Source organism: Antennarius striatus, chromosome 5 (genome assembly GCF_040054535.1).
Source record: "Antennarius striatus isolate MH-2024 chromosome 5, ASM4005453v1, whole genome shotgun sequence".
Lineage (NCBI taxonomy): Eukaryota > Metazoa > Chordata > Actinopteri > Lophiiformes > Antennariidae > Antennarius > Antennarius striatus.
The window spans coordinates 10,980,396-11,005,354 of record NC_090780.1 but is presented as its reverse complement, the minus strand read 5'-3'; the positions used below and the strand labels follow the sequence as shown (position 1 = coordinate 11,005,354).

General features: G+C 39.4%; 1 protein-coding gene across 3 annotated transcripts in view; it reads left to right on the top strand.

The window, feature by feature from the left end:
* Window positions 1-1,549: 1,549 nt before the first annotated feature.
* slc38a3b (solute carrier family 38 member 3b) overlaps window positions 1,550-24,959 on the top strand; it is a 29,220-nt gene continuing 5,810 nt past the window's right edge. The window contains exons 1-9 of one of the 3 annotated variants that reach the window (XM_068314356.1): window positions 1,550-2,154; window positions 11,260-11,434; window positions 12,153-12,173; window positions 12,316-12,397; window positions 12,481-12,596; window positions 15,683-15,756; window positions 15,988-16,080; window positions 17,236-17,317; window positions 24,060-24,142. In XM_068314356.1, coding sequence (XP_068170457.1) covers window positions 11,328-11,434; window positions 12,153-12,173; window positions 12,316-12,397; window positions 12,481-12,596; window positions 15,683-15,756; window positions 15,988-16,080; window positions 17,236-17,317; window positions 24,060-24,142 — 658 coding nt within the window. In that variant the 5' untranslated portion in view covers window positions 1,550-2,154; window positions 11,260-11,327. The remainder of the gene's footprint in view (window positions 2,155-11,259; window positions 11,435-12,152; window positions 12,174-12,315; window positions 12,398-12,480; window positions 12,597-15,682; window positions 15,757-15,987; window positions 16,081-17,235; window positions 17,318-24,059; window positions 24,143-24,959) is intronic. The other 2 variants (XM_068314358.1, XM_068314359.1) reach the window with 2 other exon arrangements.

Genomic DNA, 24,959 nt, shown 5'->3' with positions numbered 1-24,959 from the left:
GTTTGGACATTGTCACACATCAGCCTCAAAGACCCAACCATAGTTGCACATTCAATTGTCAACTCAGCAAGGGTGTATTCACCCTCTAGGAAATGTCTGTATAGTATATAATACAGATTCTATTACTGAGCTGTGGATGCAATTCTTGCATTCAAGCTCTGAAATGTACCCTGTCTTATAACAAAAATCACAAGTTTTTATTTGGCTAAACTATAAATATCAAGAAGACATGAAACAAATAGCAACAGTGTCTGGGGTATTAGAGTTGGATGTAGATTACTAATCTACATCCAGCTCCTGTGATCAGAAGTTGAAAGAGCTGTTGATTCCCATTCCTCTTTCTGACCAACATCACAAGAAACAACAACTGCAACTTGAGAAAGATGAGTCTCATCTCTCTCTACGGAGAAAATGAATAATAAACTGTAGACCGATAAATAACTCGCCAAGTTGTGGCTTAAGCAGATTTTGGCTGAGGTGTGTGCATGCAGGGGTCAGGAGGTCATCTATTTGCTGGAACAACAGTTAGACAGCACCGGGAAAGTATCATCATGTAGTTTAATTACATGTTTTTGTCTTGTATTCATATTCAGTTCTTTGTAGACTGCATGCTGCAAAACGCCATATACAGTATATGAATATAGATTAAGAGAAAATAAAATAAGTATGGAAAAATGAAACTTTCAAAGTATTGAACTCTTGATTATCTCTATATATAAGATCTTTTTAATTTGTTTTGAAACATGGAAACAATTGTCTGTCTGTTAGCTTTAATAAACCAGTTCTCTGATATCAGTGTGAATTATTGATCTGTTAACTACATCCATCAGATTAGAATACGTCCACTTTCTATGAAAAAACATGAAAATTTGTTTTTAAATTTATTTTAATAGTTATTCATAACTATTCTATTGATGATGTAAAAAACGGTTATTCATTACATTTTCAATGGTGTTTTATTCATTTTTTGGTTGATTTTTCTGATACTGTGTTACATGTTCTCAAGTCACTTTGTGTATGATAAAAAAACTATTTCACACAAAACTGGGCGGTAAATTATTTTATACTGTAGTAAAGTAATTATTCACAAAGGAAGTCATGCTTTTATTATTACGTCTTACTGTTTGCTTGCTTTATCTATGTTCATCTTTAATTGTTGTTTTACTGTAGTTTTCAAATCCATATTCACTTTTTAACTTTCATCTCATGGGAGTTGCACCTTCTGTCTCATGGATTGATTGATTTATATATTCATGATTGATATATTGATATTTCATCAAAATCCACAAGCTGGTGAACTCAAAAAAACCATGCCTAAAACATCAGAGTGAAGTCACATATTTTTTCCAGTCAATAAATGATTGTATTCCACAGTGTTTGTGTGTCAGACCCAAACATCACCTTTCAGGGCCCAGCCATGGTTTCCTCCCGAGTAAAGCGCTCCACATTCCAAACTCCTGATTCTTGACAGGTGCCAGAAGTCAGGGTGCGGGAGGCTGACAGTAGATGGATCAGACACAGACAGGAAAGAATATGTATGTGATCAACCACAGGCAGATATAGTCCACTACATCATCTCTGTGGACTGTTGCCTATAGGGTAAGGTGTCATCAACGAGACAGGGAACGCCTTTGTTCCAGCTGTGGTGCATTTTGCTCTTTCTCTTCTTTAAATGAGTGTGTGTTTACAATCCTCAAAACCAATCAGGAGATAATAATGGTTGACCCACACCCACTTTATCCAGCTGTCCGTTTTGCACTCATATTCTCAGCACATTTAGTATTTACGACTCCATACACAACTGTGAACTCCCGCGTCCTGTGATTCCATATTTCCCTCATGGAGCAGCAGTGAACCACCCCCCGCGCGAAACCTACACGACCACGGGAGGGGGGGTGAGGTAGGGGGTGCATGGGAGGCGGATCTAATGCGACCCCCACCGTTGAGCTCAGGAGGCTTTTACAATGCTGATCATGTTTTAGAAGGCATTCTGCTGCAGCTGACCTCCAGAGTCCGAACGTGAGTAAAGACCCACGAAAACATACATCTACACTCAGTGAGAGAAAAAGAACACGGGAGGAGAGCCAGGGGCCACCCAGGTTACCCCCACTCATCAGAGGGATTTACACGAGAGCCTGGTGACAGGAGCCTTTGGTAAGAATGAACCAGTCTCACCCACGATGAGCAGAAGACAGTTGTGTTTGACGCGCTGTTCGTGTTCTACTGCAGACTGAAGCTGGGGAAGGAGTACTAACATGAGCCTCTGATGTAGTGTGGGTTTTATTCACGCGTGGGTATTGAAATCCAATTGGAAATGTTGAAAACTAATAAAACAGGATATTAGTAATAAGGTGTGTGATCAATTGACAACATGCTGGTGCGTCTGGTCATTAATCAATAAGGAAAGACGAGTAGGTTCGGTTCTCCAGCAGAACGCGCCAACTCCAGATGTCACATTCGCGCAGCCCCACGGAGCCGCTGACAGACGTGTGTCCATTGTCTGCCCGACTAAGGCTGCGTCCCCTCAAAAACTCTTATTTTAAATTGTTCTGAAGTTTCATTTGAATCAACTGACGTTAATGCAGCTGAACAACCAGGGAGTCTCCGGAGGATGTGTCTGAAGTTTGGTGAAAGCGCAAATATTCAAGTTCTACTCTTAGATGGCGCCTTCGATAGGTTCTATCAAGCAGTGTTTGGGATATATAAAAACTTTATTTACCGACAGGTTTTTACTTATTTATTAACTTCTAGCCTCGGTGTGATTTGATTTTTTTTTAAAAATGTTTACTCTACCTTCTCCTTGTTGCTGCTTTGGAGTCCAGAGCCACATGGCATCAAGACTGTTTCCTTTTTTGTCCAGTTTCTGACCAAAACCGCATTTTCTTCCCCGCTCCTCTGCGTATCATCCATACAGTGTGCGTCAAGACGAGAGTAAAACAATCAGTAGCATAACTTTAAGACCTAAAGCAGTTTGTCTTTGTCTAATATCGGATAAATACAGTTATACCCAAGGGGGGGGAGCCCTGTGTGGGACGGAGCTGCTGCGCACCAGTCAGTCTAACCGCCTTATAAATATCTCACAGGTTTGGGTATCACAAATGATTCGTTTTCATCCTACATCCTATTGATCAATTTTGGTAGTTGAGTTGATTTTGACATTAAAAAATGTACCATAATTCTGTTTTGGTTTTTTTTGTTTTTTTTGGCCTGTTTTTTAGTTGCTGATTTTGGACTTTGGATGTGACACACTAAACATCTGAGGATGATGCCCTGGCTGCGTTCACGTCAATATTAAATTATTTAAGAGAAAATTATCAAAGATTAATAAATAAAAACTGAAATAGTTGCATCTCATTAGTTATTTAATTCACCAATACATCTTAAATCCTGGTGTTAGTCCAGACTTAACAAACCTAAACCTAAAGTTTGCTCTTTCTGTAATGAAAAATATTTGTCACATGCTCCAGGTTTACACTATTCTGATCATATTGATAATATTTAAAGTTAAAAGTTGTCATGTTTGACTTTAGGAACGATCACAAGTGAGCTTGTAAATGTGTCACAGGTTCGTGGCATGAATGATTCACCCACTGGAAAGTCAGTAAAAGGTTCAAACTCATCTTGGCAACAATTTCAAACATTAGAAGGAGAACATGTGTGCAGATGAGTGCAGGTCTTCAGAGATGATCATGGAAAATATCAAATATTAAGATTAGAAACACTGTAGATATAAAGTCCAGAGAACTTCAGTTTATGTATTTAAGGCAGTATGGGTGAGGGGTTGGGTGCTTGACTTTGGCCCCCTATCAGAGCACTAATCCCTATATGGGTTTCCATGCTGGGTTCATCGCAGTGAGTAGATAAGCCTGTCTGTGGTCAGTGACCCCAGGGCGGGCAGCGATCAAAGTGGTTGTGAGTATCAAGCAGAGCTGTACAGGTGGAGGACGATATTCTATTCATGTGAGAAGCAGCCAGCTGTACTCCTCTGTCAGAGACCTGCAAGCACCGGTGTCCGAGTCAGCCCCAGCATTTAGTGTCACTTCAGGAGTTATTACTATCGCCCTTATAGTCTGCAGGGTTGAACCGACATGGGATCACAAAATGTGCTGTTGTCTTTTTCTTATTAAGTCATTGACACATCATTGCCCTCCATCATTGATATAGTTTATTCAAAATTTTACATTATTTGTATCTAAGTCCAGAGTGTAATTTTTCTGGTATAATTCTCCACAGATCAATCATGATGGAAATTGCCTCAAGTACTTTTTTTTCACCGTCTCATTAGGACATTCAGTCTACATTTTTTTCTAGCTCCTCACACTCAATGAGTTCATTTCTCAAGTTGTTCATTTGTTTTTAGTGCTTTTTTTGTATATTAGTGGGTTTAAAATGCACCGGCACTTCCATGACTACATGTTGTCCCACTGGACTATTCGGGCCGAGAATATACTGTATGCACTCAAGTTAATCTATGTTGCTCTAAAAAAATCCACAGGAAGGCATAAGTCATTTTATTTTAAGACCACCAGAAAAAAAATCGCTATGTTCTGAGCAAGATGCAAATACCTGAGATGATAAACAGTTTGAATTCTCTTTAGGGCTTGTCTTCACTTTGGATATGTCACAGCAAAAATAACCCTTCATGTATTTATAGGCAGTGATGTGATTCTCCTGGTCTTTCAGTATGACAGTATCAAGTTTTGACTTTTTTTAGTCATTGAACGATACCAAATTAAAAAACAATTAAAAGGAACCTGTGAGGACTAATCTTTCAACCATTTTTGAGCAACTGAAATTGTCCATTTACACATCCTTCAGATCCCGAGCATTGGAATGCCAAACAAATTATAATATTATTATAATAGTATAATATTATTATTAGCCTAAAAACAAATGTCTGTGTTTTCCTAACACATATACAGTATGAAAAATTAGTAACCAATCATTATATGAGGTGGGAGCTATCACTATTAAAACGTTAAGCTTGACTCCTAATGTTTAAACCAATGAATGCACAAAGGTTAAGACCTCTTCCTATGGCTGAAGCCAGCTGTGCTGTATTTTAAGACATTTTCATGTTCAGCTCAATGAAGTCAATTTATAATCTTTTTTTAATTTTGTGTGCTTATCTTGTTGGTTCATGAATGACAAGCTCCATGTATCAATTATACTCTGATCAATAATTACATAGGATGTCAGGATGTTTTTGCTCTGTAAATCATTGCTGAAATAACAGCTGAGTTTCTTTTTCTCAGCCACAATCATTGTGTAAACACAGTTGACAGCTTGTAAACTGACATGATACACATCACTTTACAAGCTTCTTTTACCATTTAGAAAGACAGGCTATACATTTAAATGGAATCCTTTTGGAGTTTACAATTTACAAAATATTTAGTTTATAATGACTTGTTGGCAGTGTGCCCTTTAATCTTTCCCTCATGAACGTATTCACAGTTTCAGTGGCTGACAGTAAATGCAAATTGATGTTCAGAGGATGTAAAGCTGGCTCAACCTCACGACAATACATTAAAACCAAGATTTTAAAAAACATTTTATTCTAGCCATTATGTGTATAACGTGTAGACTGGTTTATCCATCCTTAGCAGATGTTAACATTCTAACTCTACACAGCAGCAAAGAGATAATGATGACATATTTTTAATGATCATAATGTAATCTACAACAATCAATTATTTTGAGCCATATTATAAAAAGTTCTTTGCACGTCATTTCCAAGATGGTCAAGATGGTCTGCAGATTTACCACAGCTACCAGACACATCTCTTAACACGACCCCCACCTCCTACCTGCAGAGACACAAGTCGTGCTTGTTAAAGGTCAATCATGATCCTGTAAATACTCTGAGAGAGTGAAGTAAAAGTGATCTCCAGATCACTTAAAATGCTCACCAGCCTCTCTGGTGATGCACTGGTGGAAAATGGATGATGATTATTCTAGACTTGACACATGACAGTAGTTTAATGAATATCTTTACTTCTTTTAAACGGAAGTTTATAATTTGTGTGTCTATATATGCAACATTCAGCAAATTTCATCTATAAAATTATTTAGAGCTTTTTAAAGGGTTGTAGCTCACAAGAAATGCAATCAAAGCAGTCCTCAAGGCTGCCTTTCCACAAAGCAGTACAGTATGGGTTTAGGTGTTGGTTGATACTGCGGGACGTGAGCACGTGGCCTCTGTCCCCAACAGGCACATGGCTGAGAGCAGCTGGTGCTGCCAGGCGCTGTTTGAACCTCGTGCCTGTTTCTGAAACACCACCTCATCTACATGTCCTCTCCAGTTACTCTCCTGCTTGTCCTGGGCCTGCCCTGCTCCATGTCAAACTGACACAACAAGAGATAGGAAGCAATAGTGGAGATTGTTGCTCAGGCTTTATTATAGGAGCAAAATGTTTTATAAATAGCCTTCTCTTCACGTTAACAGACACAGTGAACTCAGATATCGCAACAGTCCTGTTCCTCAGGAGGACCTTTCAGTCTCATGATCCTTGAGGGCTAACTAGTTGTGTAACAGAGTACATTATGAACGCAGAAAAGTGTAACGTGACCCAACTGGTGTCCGGCAGAAGAGGATATGCTCAGAGGACACTCAGTGGAACAGAGATCAATAGTCATGAGTAAATAGTTAAGCAGTTTTTGGAGCCTACAGAATTTCAGTTTTAACATGTGAGCTTTCGTGGACGTGAATCTTTTGTTCTCTCCCTAATTTTGAGAAATCGCCAGGAAAGACAGCCGGAAATACAACCACATGGGAAGAGAGGTTGATCAGAAGAGGTCACATGAGCAGTCTGCAGGAAACGTATGAAGCTGTGCCGGTGTTGTCTCATTCAGAAAGTGATCTCAGACTATCTGTGTGGGATAACATGTGATTTCGAGTAAAATACTTTGTCTTTAAATGCATTGCTTTTACTCAAAAGTCCAAAAGACTGCCTAAAAGATATGGATTGTTGCTATTAAAAGCCACAAGATCACATCGTATTTTATATCTGTAATATATTTAATAAATGAGACTTTCCAGTTTCCAGATTAATAGAAGGAACTGTTATTTGGCATCAATTATAAAGAAACTGAAAATATCTGCAATTCAAATAAAATATATTTAATATTTTTTTATTATTGGACACTATATTTGTATTTGATGACTAAAATATTTGGTTGAGCATTTCTTACTAGAAAGCATCTTGTAAGTGCAGAAAATGTAAGACTGGTCACTTGTTTGTTTTATGTGTTGTTGTTTTGTTGTCATCAGTTAAGACATTTTTTTGTTCTAGAAATATTCATGTTTTTTTCTCAGTGAATAAATGAGAAGAAGGTGAACATAAAAAAGAAGATAAAAAATGTGCCAAATAACAATAAAATTTTATTCTAGTAATGTATCATGTACTACACATGTACTGTACTACTAAGTTGCAGGTGAAAAACACAAACATCAGACCTGACATTATGAGCCTCCCACAGTGTTTACTGTAAATGAAGTGGCACTTGGTTAGTTTTGTGTTTAATTTGACCTTCTAGTACCACTTCTTAAATAGAATGATGTGTTTTTGTGATTCATGCAACTTTTTTCTAATTTATGAAGTCACCATATGACAACGCAAGTAGTGTAATGACCTTGATTTCAAAGAAAATTGTGTCTCATTTTTCATCTCTCTGACTACCTACAAATAACCTTTATCAAAGCCTGGTGTTGAAGGACACTGTAAGGACTGGTACAGCACATTTTGAAAATGTGAACTTTGACCAAATAAACAAGTAACCACATGAGAGAACCAGTGATCACACTGAATTTGACTCATTTTTAAACTTCGATTTCAATTTGATTTTCTAAAATTTGTTTAGTTAATTTAAAATGTATATGCCTTTTCTACATGACAACTGAGTTTGATTGTTTTGTTACTCACTGTTTTTATTTTTTTTTGGGGGGTGCAATACTGTGATGTTAATGGCCTTCTAATTGTAATGCATGAATAGCTGTGATCTGAGAGGATACTGTGAAAACAATCAAGGGGCTGTATGGTGGAAACCACTAACAACACCTCATTGTATTAAGTAGAGAAGAGGATTTGTTTGTGTCACCATGGTCATGGGGGAGTTGATGACAGGTTATAATGCTTCTAAAGTAACGATAATATGAATTTCTAATCTTGATAGCTTGCTGGTAAAAGACCACCTCACTGAGATAATTACATCTCGCTTCAAAGCGGTGATGTATTGCGATTGTCTGTTCGTATGTTTGTTTGTTTGTTTGTTTGTCTAGCAAATATCTTTGCAACCGTTGCAGATAGAAAGATGAAACAAAAAACATAATACTTTGGTGGCAAAGGGCATGAAAGTAAAATGATGACCTTGACTTTGAGAAAAGTAGGTCACTTTTAAATTTAAACTTTTGTACACTCAGGAACCGGATAAGATAGGAAGACGAGGGAGAAGGCCAGTGTGAGTGAGACCATACACCAAAGCTAGTGCTTTGATCTACCTATGCTGTAGCTTTGATCTATGGTCTTACTCACACTGGCCTTCTACATATGCACTAGTCTATGCACTAGTCAGGTACTACTTTCAGAGTACCCTGACCTACTTCAGGGTAGGTCAGGGTACTCTGAAAGTAGTACCTGACTAGTGCATAGACTAGTCGCGGGATGTTGCAGTCTCTGACTGCCTTGGTTGTAGTTACTGCTGCGCACATTGTTTTCCCACCTATTTGAGGCCTGTTGTGATAGATTTCAACATTCCGTGGATGACTGTGTTTATATTTTTCATTAAGACTACTGTAGTCCTGTGTGGGGTCGGCTCAGCAGCAAACTATCTGGAGACAAAGACCGCTCAAATTCTTCAAATTTTGTTAAGTACTGAAGTTTGGATTGTGGAAAAATGGATGTTTCCCAGCATTTCGCCCAATTTCCCTTGGGCGGCAGTGGCTCAGTGGTAGAGCGTGTGATAGAGCGGGTCGTCCAATGATCTGAGACCGGCGGTTTGATTGCCGCTCCTGCCCAAAACACCCAGAGGTGAGCTGACAGTGGGAGGTGTCAGCTCACCTCTGGAGCACTGCCGAGGCGCCCTTGAGTCATCCCCCTTACAAGTTGCTCATTTGGGGCGCACCAAGCAGGAGCTGCCCGCCACTCTACCTCCTTTGCATGAGTACAGGCCCCCTGTGTGTGTGTGTCTGTGTGCGGATTGTACACACTAACTAACATGCATGTGATTTGACCTGGACTAACTAGAGTGTGCCACTAATTTCCCTTCGGGGATTACTCAAGTATATAAATAAATAAAAAAAAAAGTATTTCAGCGTGTGATTATTTATATTTATGAACAATACCATGCTTTTTCGTATCAGTTCTAAAGTTAGGATAGTTGTGTTGTAACAGTAGAAATGAGTCATCCTGACACAGGTGTAAAATTAAATAATGAATGTAATGATTTATTATACTTGTTACACTCTTTAATTTCACTACATTAACACAAAAAACAATTTCTTCTTAAGCCATAGGAACATCAAACCCTTTGAGAAGAATTATAACCAATGACAATAAAAAAATAAAGAAAATCACGATAAAGCAATTCGCTCTTATAAATTAGTGTTCATGTCTCTTTTTACAGTATTCTTTGTTTAAAAACCAACACTTTTCTATTGTCATGATAATGGTAAAGTTTGTCATCAGGTATTTTGAATTAAGAGTTTAAAACACCTGAAAAATTATTTTAAGAAAGTATTTATTTTTTTATTATTTACTCAGATTTCACTATTCAAGACTTAATTTATTACAAACAAGAAATCCCCTATGACAGATCCTGACTGTTTCACAGAAAAGCTTTAATTATCATTGCCCAAACTGAGGCCTGTACCATAAAGCTTGGTTAACCTGGCTGGGCTTCCTCTTACTTATCTGGCTTCACTTACCGAGACATCCGCCCTCCGGATTTTTGGTACCATAAAGCCGGCTATCAACTCACTAATTCAATCCAGGCCTGTCCAGTCTAGATCTGTGCACACTCACATAAAAAGGGTGGAGTGTGCTGCATGTGACCAATCGCAAAAATGCAACAAACCGGCCCGAGCCGCATATTTTACAACGGAGGAGCAAACAATAGTAATTAATAAATACGAGCAATACAAATCAATAATCCAGGCAAAAAGCAACACAGTTGCAGCTGCCAAACAGCGCAAGGATCGCTGGCAAAAAACCGCAGACTGTGTCAATGCGGAAATTAGTTCCATTATAATATTACTTCCCCACTATGACTGCACTGACTACAGTAACATTTGTGTGTTCCATAAATGTATGTGTGTACGACATTTTTTGTTATGGCATGTGATTGTAGCCCCCGCGACTTTATGAACAGCTCTACATACTGTGTTCTTCCCGAAGTTTTCGGCATTGCCAACAGAATACATAAAAGTACCTATGAATGAATGAATCAATCCATGATTTACTTAAACAAATAATTGATTAATGGCATTTTATCTGTGGCTTGCTTGTAACCCATCCAACGAGGGATTTAAGGACATCATAATAATTACAAACATCACTAAGAAATATATTAACTGTGGCAAAAAAACCTCAGTGCAATGCACACTGTCTGCGGGACTGTCAGCGCGTGGTTGCAGTGCGTTACATGACTGATGTAAGGCTCCAGCAGCTGACAGATGTAATGTAACCCCTCTCCCCAAAACCTCTACCTTTCGTACAGTGATTGTTCAGGCAATTCGAACGGATTACAGTGATCTCTAAATATTCTCTCGCGCCTGAGCGCTCTTCGCACAAGCTGAGCACCAAGATCCACCGGGTTCTCATAAAACGGACGGCCCATTTTCCAAGAGAACTGATTGGTCAGTAGGTGGGGCTGTTATACCTGCTGAGCTCTGATTGGTCAGTAGGTGGGGCTGTTATACCTGCTGAGCTCTTATCCTGAATTTATCCTGCTCCGGAGCAGGTTAGGTGTTCAGCATAGGTTACCGCGACAACGTAGCCAGAAAGAAAGTCAGCCACCTTTATGGTACCGAAAAGCCAGGGTTAAATCTGAAGTTATCTCGCTAAGCCGTAATCCAGCTTTATGGTACAGGCCCCTGGTTCCACCAACCTCAAGCCAGTGAGAAGAGATAAAACAAAATAAAGACAGAATTTACTACAGTATATGAATAGCAACAAAGAAAACTGGTTGATCTACAGATGAATACTTTTTAAAATTTGTAAATAATGAGTATAATTTTTGTCTTTATTTGTTCTGCCTCAGATATTCAAGATATTGAGAGACTAAAAGGATTCATCTTCACATACAAGCCAATAATAATTATAGCTTACATGATGGAATCTGCTCAGTCAGAGACAAACATCTTGTCCAATGGGAAAAGTCATGATCTTGGAGAAGATGTCGGTGTGCCAATGAAGACAATACTGGATGAGGATCAGTGAGTGTTCTCAGTTTTTTAGTAATGGAATGACTGTCTACCCTTTGTCTTGTACATGATGATTAACAACACTTTAAAACAGCATGTGTCAAGCGCTTTTCATATGGAGTCCTTTTCCTGGATTGACTCCAAATGAACTGACCTCAAAAGTAATACAGCCTTCTGGTCAGTTTGATTGACCTGCATGTGCCTTTGCCCCTCTAATGAATGTTTTGCATTAATAATGAGCAGCATGACAGTCTCAGGCGGCACGGTGGCGCAGTGGTTAGCGCTGCTGCCACACAACACGGCGGGCCCGGGTTCGAGTCCCGCTCTGTGCAGAGTTCGCGTGCTCTCCAGGTGTCTGCGTGGGTTCTCTCCGGGTTCTCCGGCTTCCTCCCACCCCCAAAAGCATGCGCTTCAGGTTGATTGGCTGGTCCCAAATTGACCATAGGAGTGAGTGAGTGTGTGTATGAATGATTGTTTGTTTCTATGTGGCTCCGCGGTACACTGGCGTCGTGCCCGGAGTGTCCCCTGCCTCACGCCCTGAGACTGCCAGGATAGGCACTGGCTACCCCGTGACCTGCGTTAGCGGATTAAGCGGGTTGGAAGATGAATCAATGAATGAATGACAGTCTCAGTGAGCACCTTACAGCATGATATCCTGTTTAAGATTACCTGTTGTTTAAATGCATGTTTGCCTTGTTTCGCCCTCACCTCATCGGGTGGATCTTTATAGGAATGGCACTCAAACAATCAGGTATGTCTGAGGAGACTCAAATGCATGTTTTGACATACACATAATTAAAAAAAAAAAGCATTTGACTTATGGTATACATGTGGTATTCCCAAAGGTTTTGGATGAGCCCATCAATTAATATAGTCATTATTTTGTACTGCAGATTTGATGATTCCAATGAAGGACTGGAAAATGAGGAATTTTTGCCCACAGCAGTTGGAAAGAAGCCTGTACGCTTCACAGATGTAAGTATTAGAAAGTATACAGGCATAAAACAAAGGAAACAGCAACATGCATTTTTATTGAAGATTTTCTGATTTCTTTTCAGTTTGAAGGAAAGACCTCTTTTGGTATGTCTGTCTTCAATTTGGGAAATGCTATTATGGGCAGTGGAATTTTAGGATTGGCATATGCCATGGCCAACACTGGTATAATCCTCTTCTGGTGAGTAAATAAATTCATCAATTGTTTTTTTTAAAGAACTGTATAGGTAGAATCCAGCCTGTTGTAGAACACAGCTCAAGTTCTTTATGTTCGTGGTTGAAGTGTTGAATTATTGTCAGGCTTAACACACTTTTATGGATCAGCACTTTAAGCTTCACCACTTTTTAAAAGGTTATTGTGTGAGTAAGGGCCAGAGTGGAGTTGCTTACACATGCACTAGTTGGAGATTTAGTGGCTGTCATGCCATCTTGTAACATATATTATGTTACATAACATGGCCACTTTTACCAAACACTTTTCCTCAAGCTCTCCTTCCCGCCGTCGTTGACAAGTACACACCCCAGAAAGGCTATAACCCAGAATAACTGCATCTCCAGACTTGGAGAGAAGCATCTGGATTGCTCATTCACTCTCATCTGCTGTATGCAGAATACTGCTGTCGGACCAGGATCATGTCTACCAAGATGCTATGTGTTTCTCCCATATTTCATACCCATCTCCCAGCTCCTTCCAGTTGGTTGTTTCACCTAAGAAATTTCTGAAATTTGTGTGGAATTAAAATGTTATTATAGAAAATTGTGAAATATACATGCAGAAGTTTTGTACATCTCCATAGCACTTGTTCAGCAAGTGCTTGAAATACTCATGTCCCATTTTGGCACTCTCCTTCTGAGCCAAACGCTCTTGGACTTTTTTTTTAGGCCAAGAGCCTTCTGGAATTGTTTCCTTAAGTTTCAAGTCATGCTTCTGCAGACAGTTTTTACCTGGTAGCTGACAGCCTTCCAACTTCCATTTGTGCTTTCCAAAGAAAACTCAGATTCTTCTTTTTCTTGTTCTCAAAACTTCCCTCCATGTCTTCCTCCTGTAATACAGTAAGTTCAGTCTTGATCACAGGATTACGTCTTGCTACAAGGAGGTTATACAGTGTGAGCTTTAACTATTGGTCCAGATTGACTCTCATTTGCTACTCACATCCATTGTCTTCATGACCTCTGTCAGTCATCGATTCTTGGTTTATTGCACCATCTATTCCGGTCCTGGAGAATGCTTACTTAGACATGGTAACTTTCCGTTGGCCCTGTGGTCCAAGGTACATACAGGTTTTGGAATAACAGTACAGTGGTACCTCTACTTACAAAATTAATTGGTTCCGGAAGAAATTACGTAAGTAGAGAATTACGTAAGTAGAGATGCGTTTTCCATGCAAATGCCCTAATCCGTTCCAAGCCTACAAAAATTCTGACATAAATGTTTTATAAAGCATAAAAATGCATCAAAACATGTAACAAATACATGTTACGATTAGATTATTACACAGTAAATGAGAGTTGTGCATAACATAAAAAACAAAGAATAGAGTAAAGAATAATAATGATGGTCATTTACCTTTTAACAGCTGTCCTCATTGTTTTTTGCCCACTTTGGTTCATGCGCTCCTATCTCACGATGCCAAACAACAGAGTGAATTCCAGTCCTCCTTTTGAACTTCTCCCACCACCCATGCGACACCTTAAACTCCTTAAACTTCCTTTTGTTTTAATAACGTGTCGATTGTAGATTTTGGGCCATATTCTTTGGCGAGATCAATCAAACGCATCCCTTTCTCATGCTTTTCTATGATCTCCTTCTTTGTTTGTGTAGACAAAAAAACTCTTTTCTTTTCCTCTTTTCTCCATCACTTCCTTGGGGACCATAGCGAATACGTACTGAAAAAGTTATTATATTTGTGCAAAACTATCAGACTACCTCACGGGTCGAGTCCCGAATGCCGAGACACTCCATAAGCACCGTTCTAGCTCCACACAGAGGTGGAGTGGCATCCCTCTTAGCCAATGGGATGCCAGGAAGATACAGCACGTAATAGGTAATAGCCAATGGCAGAGCAGCTATCTGAATGTTTCGTTCAGGAACCTGTTTGAGGTTTGAGAATCAGCCGATACTGTGTTTCTACATTACGTAAGTCGAAATTTCTTTCGTAAGTAGAGGTAATATTTTCCTGCTGAGAAATTTCGTAAGTTGAAACTTTCGTAAGTAGAGACATTCGTAAGTAGAGGTATCACCGTATTTAAATGGAGACCTCAGAGCAGAATGAGCTGCTGAAGTCGTATATGAAGAAATAATGGGATAGAATTCCACTTTCAAAACTTCCCAAATGCCTATTGACCATTGTTTTAAACATGGTGCAATTATCAGATTGAGAATATGCATATATTTACAACAAGATTAATAGTTCACCAGTTTGAACATTATTGCAACGAACTGGCTTTTTGTACCCCACCTCTCGCTTGTAGTCAGCTGAGATAGGCTCCAGCATAACCCAGCATAACTTGGAAAAAATAAATATATATATATCCCACCTATATATTTGAATAAGCTCACTTGAAAAGTCTCACGCTGTCACCAACTCCACCCACTACCTGTCAATCAAGCGCCCAACCAATCACGGCATCCAACCAATCATGGCACATCTGCCAGAAGGATTCACGTGAACAATATGGCGTAAGGCATCTGCTATGTTAGAAGAAGAAATAACTATACATGGACTTCCCAGTTAACATTATTTTAGAGTATCATAACTGATCCAACAATTTTCATGTTTTTGAGCAGAAAGTCCAAACAGCAGGAACGACACAGAAAACGGCAACGAATTCTGAGTGAAGCTAGCTGGATAGCACCAACAGTCTGTCAAGTCATGGTTTCCATTTGGAACAGGACAATCGATGTATCCAAAATGCTCCTCGGGCATCTGACAAAATCGCTCTTTAAGTAACTACATACAGTTCTGTTCATGTAGTCATGAACAGAACTGTCACTTCTGAAAAATTTCTTTTCCACTTGCTCTTTTGACAGGTGCCTTTTCCTTTAACGTTAGCTCCTTTCTCAATCTCAAGATTAGTTAACTTTCTTTCTCCATTTAGCCTGCTAACATTCATATATATTCATATATATATATATATATATATATATATATATATATATATATATATATATATATATACATATATACACACACACACACACACACACACACACAACGAGTATGATCTATGATATGATGACACATTTCCTCTTTGTATGTGTCACAGGTTTCTACTGACTGCAGTCGCGCTCTTGTCATCATACTCCATTCATCTGCTGCTTAAGTCCTCTGGCATTGTGGGTAAGCTCCATATCGGGTCCCCACTTTCCTGGCACAGTTAAATTAAGCAAAACAAACAGGACATGTGAAACTGTTAAACTGGTTAACGACCAGTTAGCTAAAATTAGAAATAATTTATAAATAGTTTATTCTTTTATTCTATTCTATAGCTTTTCTCATGGAAGCAACTCAGCTTCTTTATTGCTATAAATACTGTATATCAAAACATTGCTGTTTTTAATTCTTCTACAGGAATTCGAGCATATGAGCAGCTGGGGTACCGAGCTTTTGGTACTCCTGGAAAAATGGCTGCCGGCATTGCAATCACCCTGCAGAATATTGGTGGTAAGGAGCCAGTGGTTAATATGTTCACACACATTTTGACTTTCAAACTCCCTGTGGCACAAAACATTAATTATACAGACTCACATAGCTTAGAGTTTAGATCTACCATACCCAGGTGTATTCACTAATAGCATTAGTGTTAGGATTAACCTTTACCTTTATTGTTTATAGGATCCTAAACAAGGCTTTGTGGATACTTTTAAGACTGTAATTAAGTCAATTCAGCAGTGAATTGTGAACAATATTTGTTAAGTTCAAAGAATTAATGGAAAATTATTCCTTTTCATTTCCAAGAAGGTGCAATGAGTGCACAGGTTTCAGTCTGTAATAAACGCTGGTTTTATGCTTGGATCATTAGGGCCACTTACTCACTTGTGCCATAGACAGGATTTAGAAACACTGCTGTCAAGCTCTTTTCCCACCTCCATGCAAAAGAAAATCTTTAAACAATTTGGATTCATTACATTTGAGTTCTAAATTCTAATTTTTTCAGTGAAGTTGTTCTGCTGATGAAATGTCAAATAATACTGAAACAAGACATCAGAACTCTCTAAAGCCACGAGGGTGCAGTTACATTGCTCTGTCAGATGTGTAGTCCAAAACCAAAGTTAATCCACTGACAAGTAATAAAATGTAATAAAAAAGACAAAAAGTGCAAAAGCCACACAGTAGATTAGCTGGAATTAGGTATGTTTTATTATGTTTTGTTCATTAATCAATGGATATTTCTAACTGTCTTAAAATCAAATTATAATTGGTAAATGTTTTTCCTTATTTTAAAACTTTTGTTGGTCTAACAATAGTTACATTTATTTAATCCATGACTAGATTTTTTTTTAATTGTAGAAAGCAGGCACCCTGTTATTACCAAGCATGAGCATGTCACTCCTGCTTTGCCAAACACACCATCAAAATAGGTTTATTTTTCCAATATCTCTTGCAAGGAGCACACATCAAGGGCAATATAATGAGATGTTGGGAGTTTCCTTTTTGTCTCGTTTACTTACCACAATTTCCTCCGAGATTAATAAAGTACATATCTATCTAAATCACATATGCATCTATCTACCATCGGTTTAATCTGCATTTCTCTGAACATGTTTGACAAAAATTACCAATACCAATACCACCTTTTCTCTGTCTCTCCTGCTACAGCCATGTCCAGCTACCTGTACATTGTTAAATCTGAATTACCACTTGTCATCCAAGCTTTTCTGAAGACAGATCCTAACTCCGAGTGAGTATTATTGTGCATTGTGGTGTTACTAAAAGTCATGTGATTCCTGCCTGCTGTTGGCCCAGAGCTCAGACACTGTGTGCAGGGTTCAAGCTATCTGGAAGACTGGGCAGTGAATATGTTCGTATGTATTGATTCTCACTGTGTGGGGGTGTGATGAGAATGCTGGGCTGTAATTGGCGGATGAATAGGGGCCTATAGTTGGGTAGTGGTTGTCAGTTATGTACATACACACAACATAAACCCTCACTTCTCTCAACTTCAGATCTAAAAATAAATATTTACCCTGAAGGGGTCTCAGCCACTGCTGTTAATCCTATTACAACATCTTCTACTTAAGTCCAAGAGGTGAAAAAGAAACAAGTCATCACCCCTGTGTTTTTTTATGCCCCACCTGTTGGAAAAGGCCCACATGCTTAGTCGTCTGCTTTGGTGTGTGAGTGAGTGTTTCTGGCTAGTTATGCCAGGGTCAGGGAGCCTAGCTACCATCATAACTGATGTATGACGTGTTAACACTCTCTCACTCACTCTATGTCAGTGTCTCTCTCTTACACACACAGAGACACGCACGCACGCACGCACGCACACACACACACACACACACACACACACACACACAGTTGACAGCAGCAGGTGGTGAAACATGGGTACCAAATTCCGAGGCTGAGCAGAAGGACAGGTCAGCTCAGGATCAGATCTTACTGTTCAGATCCATGGCGTCAGAGGGACAGAGTGGAATGAGTAGTGGGTGTGTGGGTGGGCGGGGATGGAGGTTTTCACATGGTTGCATAAGGGACATGGCAGATATGTGAAAGATATTTGGACCAGGGACTCAACTTCAAATCGACAGTCACAAAGGACTTTCACACAACTGTTATAGGGTTTTACTTTTAACAAAGATCCAATCCCAATAGCTTCTACTGTGATCAAAATGTTTAAAAATATAAAAATGTAATACAAATGAATCTCCTAACTTTTGTCTTTTTTTGTTTTTTAAATATTAAATTAAATATGATGACTGCAAAATGCTATTGTTTAAATACAAAAGTAAATAGGACCATAAGAGATTTTAATGTGGTCTGATATTTCTTGGTGATGTTTTGTTGATTAAAGAATAAGAAATTTCTAATTTTAGCAATGTTTCGTAAACAAGAGATGGCTGTACGAGACTTAATTTAGGAGTAAAAGGACTGAGCAAAAGTAACTCCCAAATTCCTGACATCATTACATCATTACATCTAGGTTTGGTTTATTGAAGGATGGGCTTGATCACAGCCACTTTAAAAGATAATTGCACGTAACCTATTTGTAAGGACTAGTCAGTCATCTTCAGATTACCACCGCTATATCCGCTACAGCGGGTCACAGGGAGCTGGAGCCTATCTCAGCGGCATAGGGCGTGAGGCGGGGGACACTCCGGGTACGACACCAGTGCACCGTGGAGCCACACACAAAGACATACAACCATGCACACACACACACACACACACACACACACACACACACACACACACACACACACACACACACACACACACACACACACACACACACACACACACACACACACACACACACATTTCCTACGGGTTTTTTATTATTTTTCTTTATTTATTTTTTATGAACTGTTTTAATCCCCAAAGGGAAATTAAGAATGTACTGTACACACAGGTTAGTGGGTACATGCATGTACAGTGTATCCAGGCCCACACACACACACACACACACACACACACACACAATCCTCTTGCCGGTGCACCTGTCTGGTCTACAGCCACTGATATTTCTCATAGTATCAATCGCCCTTACTTCTCCTGGATTATATTTGTTTTCTTGAGCAAGATGTGAAAAGACAGTTTGTCTTACCAAATCTTTTAAATAGACTGGATGTTGCAAAGATTGAAACAGATGATATTGCAGTGGGACCATAAAAAAAATATGTTTGTCGTCATGTCTTGTACTATGTAGACAGGTAATATTTGTTAACCTTAAGCAATAATCAATAAGTGTTCCAACAGAGGTGGCTTTCACAAGGCACCACAGTCACTGTGTCATTTTCTTTCATATTTACAGTAATATATACAAAACAAATAACAAATAGGTGATCATTGTTACATTGACACACAGTTATTTTTAATACGTTCATCTCAGGAAATCATTTATCAGTGGTTCAAGGCCATAGCCAGTAGTTCAACATAGCCTCCCAGTTTACCTGTAAGTAAAAGTCATTATTTCAAAGGCGCTCAAGTATCCCTGTAAATGGAGATAAGTATGTTTGATTTAATAATAACATTTCCTTCCTGGACACCAGAGGGATTCTACAGTCACTACATCTGTTAAGTTTGTTTGCTGCTGTGAGGTGAACAAAAGACATGTGTTACATTCAAAATAAGCAGTCACTGTTCTCCTTGGAGACATATGACAGCCCAGAAATCGATAACTGCATCTCAGTTACAACAGGTTATCCTTGTAATTTATTCTGTAAGTTATGATTATTAAAATATTAGTAAAAGGAAATACCCTTTCAATATTTCACAAAAGAAAGGAAAATGAATTTGCCAGATTTCAGCATTGTTAACTTAAAATTGCAAATGGTAATATGCATTTCATCAAGTCAGCAATTTAGGAAGTTAATGCAGTACTTAACTAAAAACTAACACAGTCACAGACAGCAACAACCCGCAAAATCCCTGAATTCAATATTTTACCCTGACCTACTTGCATAGCTGCAAGAGGGCACAAGCCAGTGTCTTATTGTGCCGGTCCCAAGCACAGATAAATACAGAGGATTGTGTCAGAAAGGGCATCTGACGTAAAACTTTTGCCAAATCAAACATGCGAATGAAATCTATGACTTCCGTACCGGATCGGTCGAGATCGGGCTAGCAACGACTGCCATCGGTGCTGTTCACCCACAGGGTGCTGGTGGAAATTGGACTACTGTTGGTCAAAGAAGGAGAGAAGGAAAGTATGTTCGTAGGAAGAGAGAGAAGAGGAACGACTGAGGGTAGGGACGCTGAATGTTGGGACTATGATAGGAAAGTTAGAAAGTTGGTTGACATGATGCAGAGGAGGAAGGTAGACATACTGTGTGGCCAGGAGACCAAGTGGAAAGGTAGCAAGGTTAGAAGTTAAGGAGCAGGGTTCAAGTTGTTCTATCATGGTGTAGATAGGAAGAGAAATGGAGCAGGAGTTATCTTGAAGGAGTTTGATAGGAATGTCCTGGAGGTAAAAAGAGTGTCAGGTGGAGTGATGAGTCTGTAGCAAGTAAGTATGTTCCACAGGTAGGATGTGAGCTGGAGGAGAAGGAGAAACTGTGGTTGGACTTTGATGAAGTGATGCAGAGCATACCTTGAAGTGAGAGAGTTGTCATTGGTGCAGACTTCAGTGGACGTGTTGGTGCAGGTAACAGAGGTGATGAGGAAGTGATGGGCAGGTTTGGTATCCAGGAGAGGAATGCAGGATGACAAGATGGTGGTTGACTTTGCAATAAGGATGGAAATGGCTACGGCAGGAACATAGGGTGACCTATAAGAGTGGGAGGTAGGATGGTGTAATCTGAAGGAGGTCAGTGACTGCAAAGTAGTGGTAGGTGAGAGTGTAGCCAAACAGCATAGGATGGTGGTGTGTAGGATGACTCTGGTGGTGAGGAAGATGAAGAGGGCATAGGCAGAGCAGAAGACAAAATGGTGGAAGCTGAAAAAGGAAGAATGTTGCATTTTTTAAAATTTTATTTTATATACTGTTTATAATCCCTGCATTAGATTTTTAAGAACAAGGGAGATGTGCAGAATTGTGGCAACTACAGAGGAATAAAGCTGATGAGCCATACAATGAAGTTATGGGAAAGAGTAGTTGAAGCTACTGTAGACTAAGGGCAGAAGTGAGCATTTGTGAGCAGCAGTATGGTTTCATACCCAAAAAGAGTACTACAGATGCAGTATTTGCTTTGAGGATGTTGATAGAGAAGTACAGAGAAGGCCAGAGGGAGCTGCATTGTGTTTTTGTAGATCTGGAAAAAGCTTATAACATGGTGCCCAGAGAGGAACTGCGGTATTATATGAGGAAGTCTGGAGTGACAGAGTGCTGTATGTTATAGGGGTGCAGGACATTTATGAGGACTGTAAGACAGTGGTGAGGTGGGCTGTAGGTGTGACAGAGGAGTTCAAGTTGGAGGTGGGACTGCATCGGGGATCAGCTCTGAGCCCCATCTTTGTTCGCTATGGTGATAGACAGATGAGGTTAGACAGGAATCTCTATGATGGAGGAGAAGAGGTGGAGGAGAAGCTAGAGAGGTGGAGCTTTGTCCTGGAAAGGAGAGGAATGAAGGTTAGCCGCAGTAAGACAGAGCACATGTGTGTGAATGAGAGGGACCCAAGTGGAAGAGTGAGGTTACACGAAGAAAACATCAAGAAGGTGGAGGATTTTAAGAACATAGGGTCAACAGTCCAGAGCAATGGAGAGTGTGGAAAAGAGGTGAAGAAGCGTGTACAGGCAGGATGGAACGGGTGGAGAACAGTGTCAGGTGTGATGTGTGATAGAAGAGTTTCAGCTAAAATGAAAGGAAAGATGTACAAAACTGGTGAGACCAGTGATGTTATTTTGTCTAGAGACAGTGTCACTGAGGAAAAGACCAGAGGAGAGATAGTGAACATATTGGTAGAAGGATGCTGAGTTTTGAACTGCCAGGCAGGAGGCCTAGAGGAAGACCAAAGAGGAGGTTTATGGATGTAGTGAAAGATGACATGAACGTGGTTGGTGTGAGAGAAGAGGATGTCGAAGACAGGGTTAGATGGAGGCAACTGATTTGCTGTGGCGACCCCTTAAGGGAACAGCCGAAAGCAGAAGACCCTGACCTACTTGCATAGGCCAAAGATCAAAGCTCGTGCTCTGACCTACTTTCATAGATCAAAGCTCTAGCTTTGAACTATGGTCTTACTCACACTGGCCTTCTCCCTCATCTTATCTGGTTCCTGAGAGTACTTTTTCTTTTCCTTTCGGTTTTTCTATTCAGGGGTCGCCTGGTATAATTCTGCCAAATATTTTTTTTAATAGTACATAATATCAGCTGATTTTGTATCGCAACATTTATAAGAACATATAATGCACCTCACAGACACGCGTAGTTACACTGAGCTCCTGTAATAAACCTAAGGGGTAACATTAATGTAGACTCTACCTTCAGGAATGAGTACATCAGAGGGACAGCTCATGTTAGAGGTTTTGGAGATAAAGTCAGAGAGGCCAGACTGAGATGGTTTGGACATGTCCAGAGGAGAGATAGTGAATATATTGGTAGAAGGATGCTGAGTTTTGAACTGCCAGGCAGGAGGCCTAGAGGAAGACCAAAGAGGAGGTTTATGGATGTAATGAGGGAAGACATGAAGATAGTTGGTGTGAGTGAAGAGGAGTCAAAGGACAGGGCTAGATGGAGGAAATTGATTCGCTGTGGCGACCCCTGAAGGGAAAAGCCGAAAGGAAAAGAAGAAGAAGAAGACCTTCAGGGATGGAATTAGGCAACTGACATTTTGTTCTCTGAAAAACAGGTCTGTTCACGCTGATGCAGACCCACTAAGACACTCAGTAGGGGCAACTAACCTCTGACTGCATCTCAGCATCAACATTAACATATTGTGTGCTTTATGAAGGGCAAACACAGGATGCTTGCTTAGTGGGTGGACATGTGTGCTATGCACAGATAGCAAAAGATAATGCGGCTGCATGATTCTCAATATATATTGCAGAATCTGGGCTAAGATTAAAGACATCATACTAACCTCACTTTTTTTTTCTTTTTAGTTGTTTCAAAGCTGTTTAAGCAGTGCCTTTAAGATGGAACCCAGTGAGAAAATAAGAGATAGCTGACTGATACAGTGATTTCAAATAAAGTAATTCTATATAACATATACCTAGTTATTACAGAGGCTTAGGGCTGATTAATTAACACAAACACAAAGTAGAACACCCTGAAATCACAGGCATGGACTAGAAAAAAACCATTGTTACGTGTCACCCTGGGCAGACTAAGTTCATTCTATAATTGCTAAATTTGGGATCTTTTTTTTTTTTTCCTCTGGCAATCACTGAAGGGGATTATTTTGGTGAAAAACAAATCTAAATTCAGTGAACTACCTCTTGATTAAATGTACCCCACACATTTGTCTTATTCATACTAATTCCAAGTAAGTACTCTTCAAATTCAGGGAGGCACCCCTACCTCAACATGTCTGGCCCTGTTGACTCATACATTCAATTATGCTAAAGATATGACCACACCGTGTATCTTCAACTGACTTGGATTAATGTGTAATAATGTTACAATAATGTTGTTGATGAATCACAGTCAAATTTGAAACCTTTTCCATTGTCCTTAACAATGTTTGTCAGACATTTGTTAACAGTGATTTAGTGCTTCCTGTCAGAAATTACCTCTTTTTTTTAAAACTTTAAACAGCAGATGGAACACCATTCATGCTCGAGGACATTTTAACATGATGGGAATTTAACTTACAACCTTATGATTAGATCACAGAACAGCCTGTTCTGCCTATTCAGGGAACGCTGCTCAGTTACATCCTTAATATGTTTTCTCATGATTACTAACCCAGAAACGGGGATGGCTCCCTGTACTACACCCTGCCTTACCTTATCCATGTTAACACTGTGTAGTCTATTTTTGTCTCTGTGTCAGTGTTTTTAAGTATCAAGTTGAGTAATGTGAACTGTATTTTTCTCCAAACAGTCTCTGGTACTTAAATGGAAACTACCTGGTCATCTTGGTCTCCGCTATAGTCATTTTGCCCCTGGCTTTAATGAAACAGTTGGGTGAGTAGAGCTGACACTGGTTGACCTGTTTTAATGAAGTATTCTGAACATATGTGGTCGTCATCAGTGTACAGTATCTGACTTGAATTTGCAGCTCATAACAGGAAATGCATAATTTGTTCAGGTACAGTACAAATGTCAACTTCGCTGAATACGCAATTGTAAGACCTCTATTTAAAAAGTGCTTAAGATTAGGGTGCATGTCAATCAGGTTTATGAAAACAGCAGTGAAACACACACACACACACACACACACACACACGCGCACACACACACACACACACACACACACACACACACACACACACACACACACACACACACACACACACACACCTTTAAACAAAAGGAAACATTTAAAAAAATAATCAATCTATCATCATCTATCAATCCGTCCATCTGTCTGATGCCAAGTGAGTGCTAAAGCTGAGATTAGGTTTAGTGTTAGTGAGCAACAGTCTAAGGCCTAATTTATCAGGTTTAACTTCTACAAACACACTAAAAGCCTCCTGGAAAAGCATTTGCCTATATTGAGATTACTACATTTCTTATTTATTTAGCATTGACAGAGGTTTAAAGTTCACAAAGTGACAAAATTATTTGACATTCCAACATTGCCTCAGACTGGGAGTCCCATCAAATAAAATGAGCAACATGACATCACCTAGTTCATGAGAGTTAATCTACAAAATTCACAGTAAAGCAGCATCAAATATGTCAAAGGTTATGAAAATGGCAAAGGTAAAGAAGGGTCAAGGACAACTTGTATGGAAACGGAGTTATTTTTGTATTTTAACAGTGAAAATTGGACTCCATG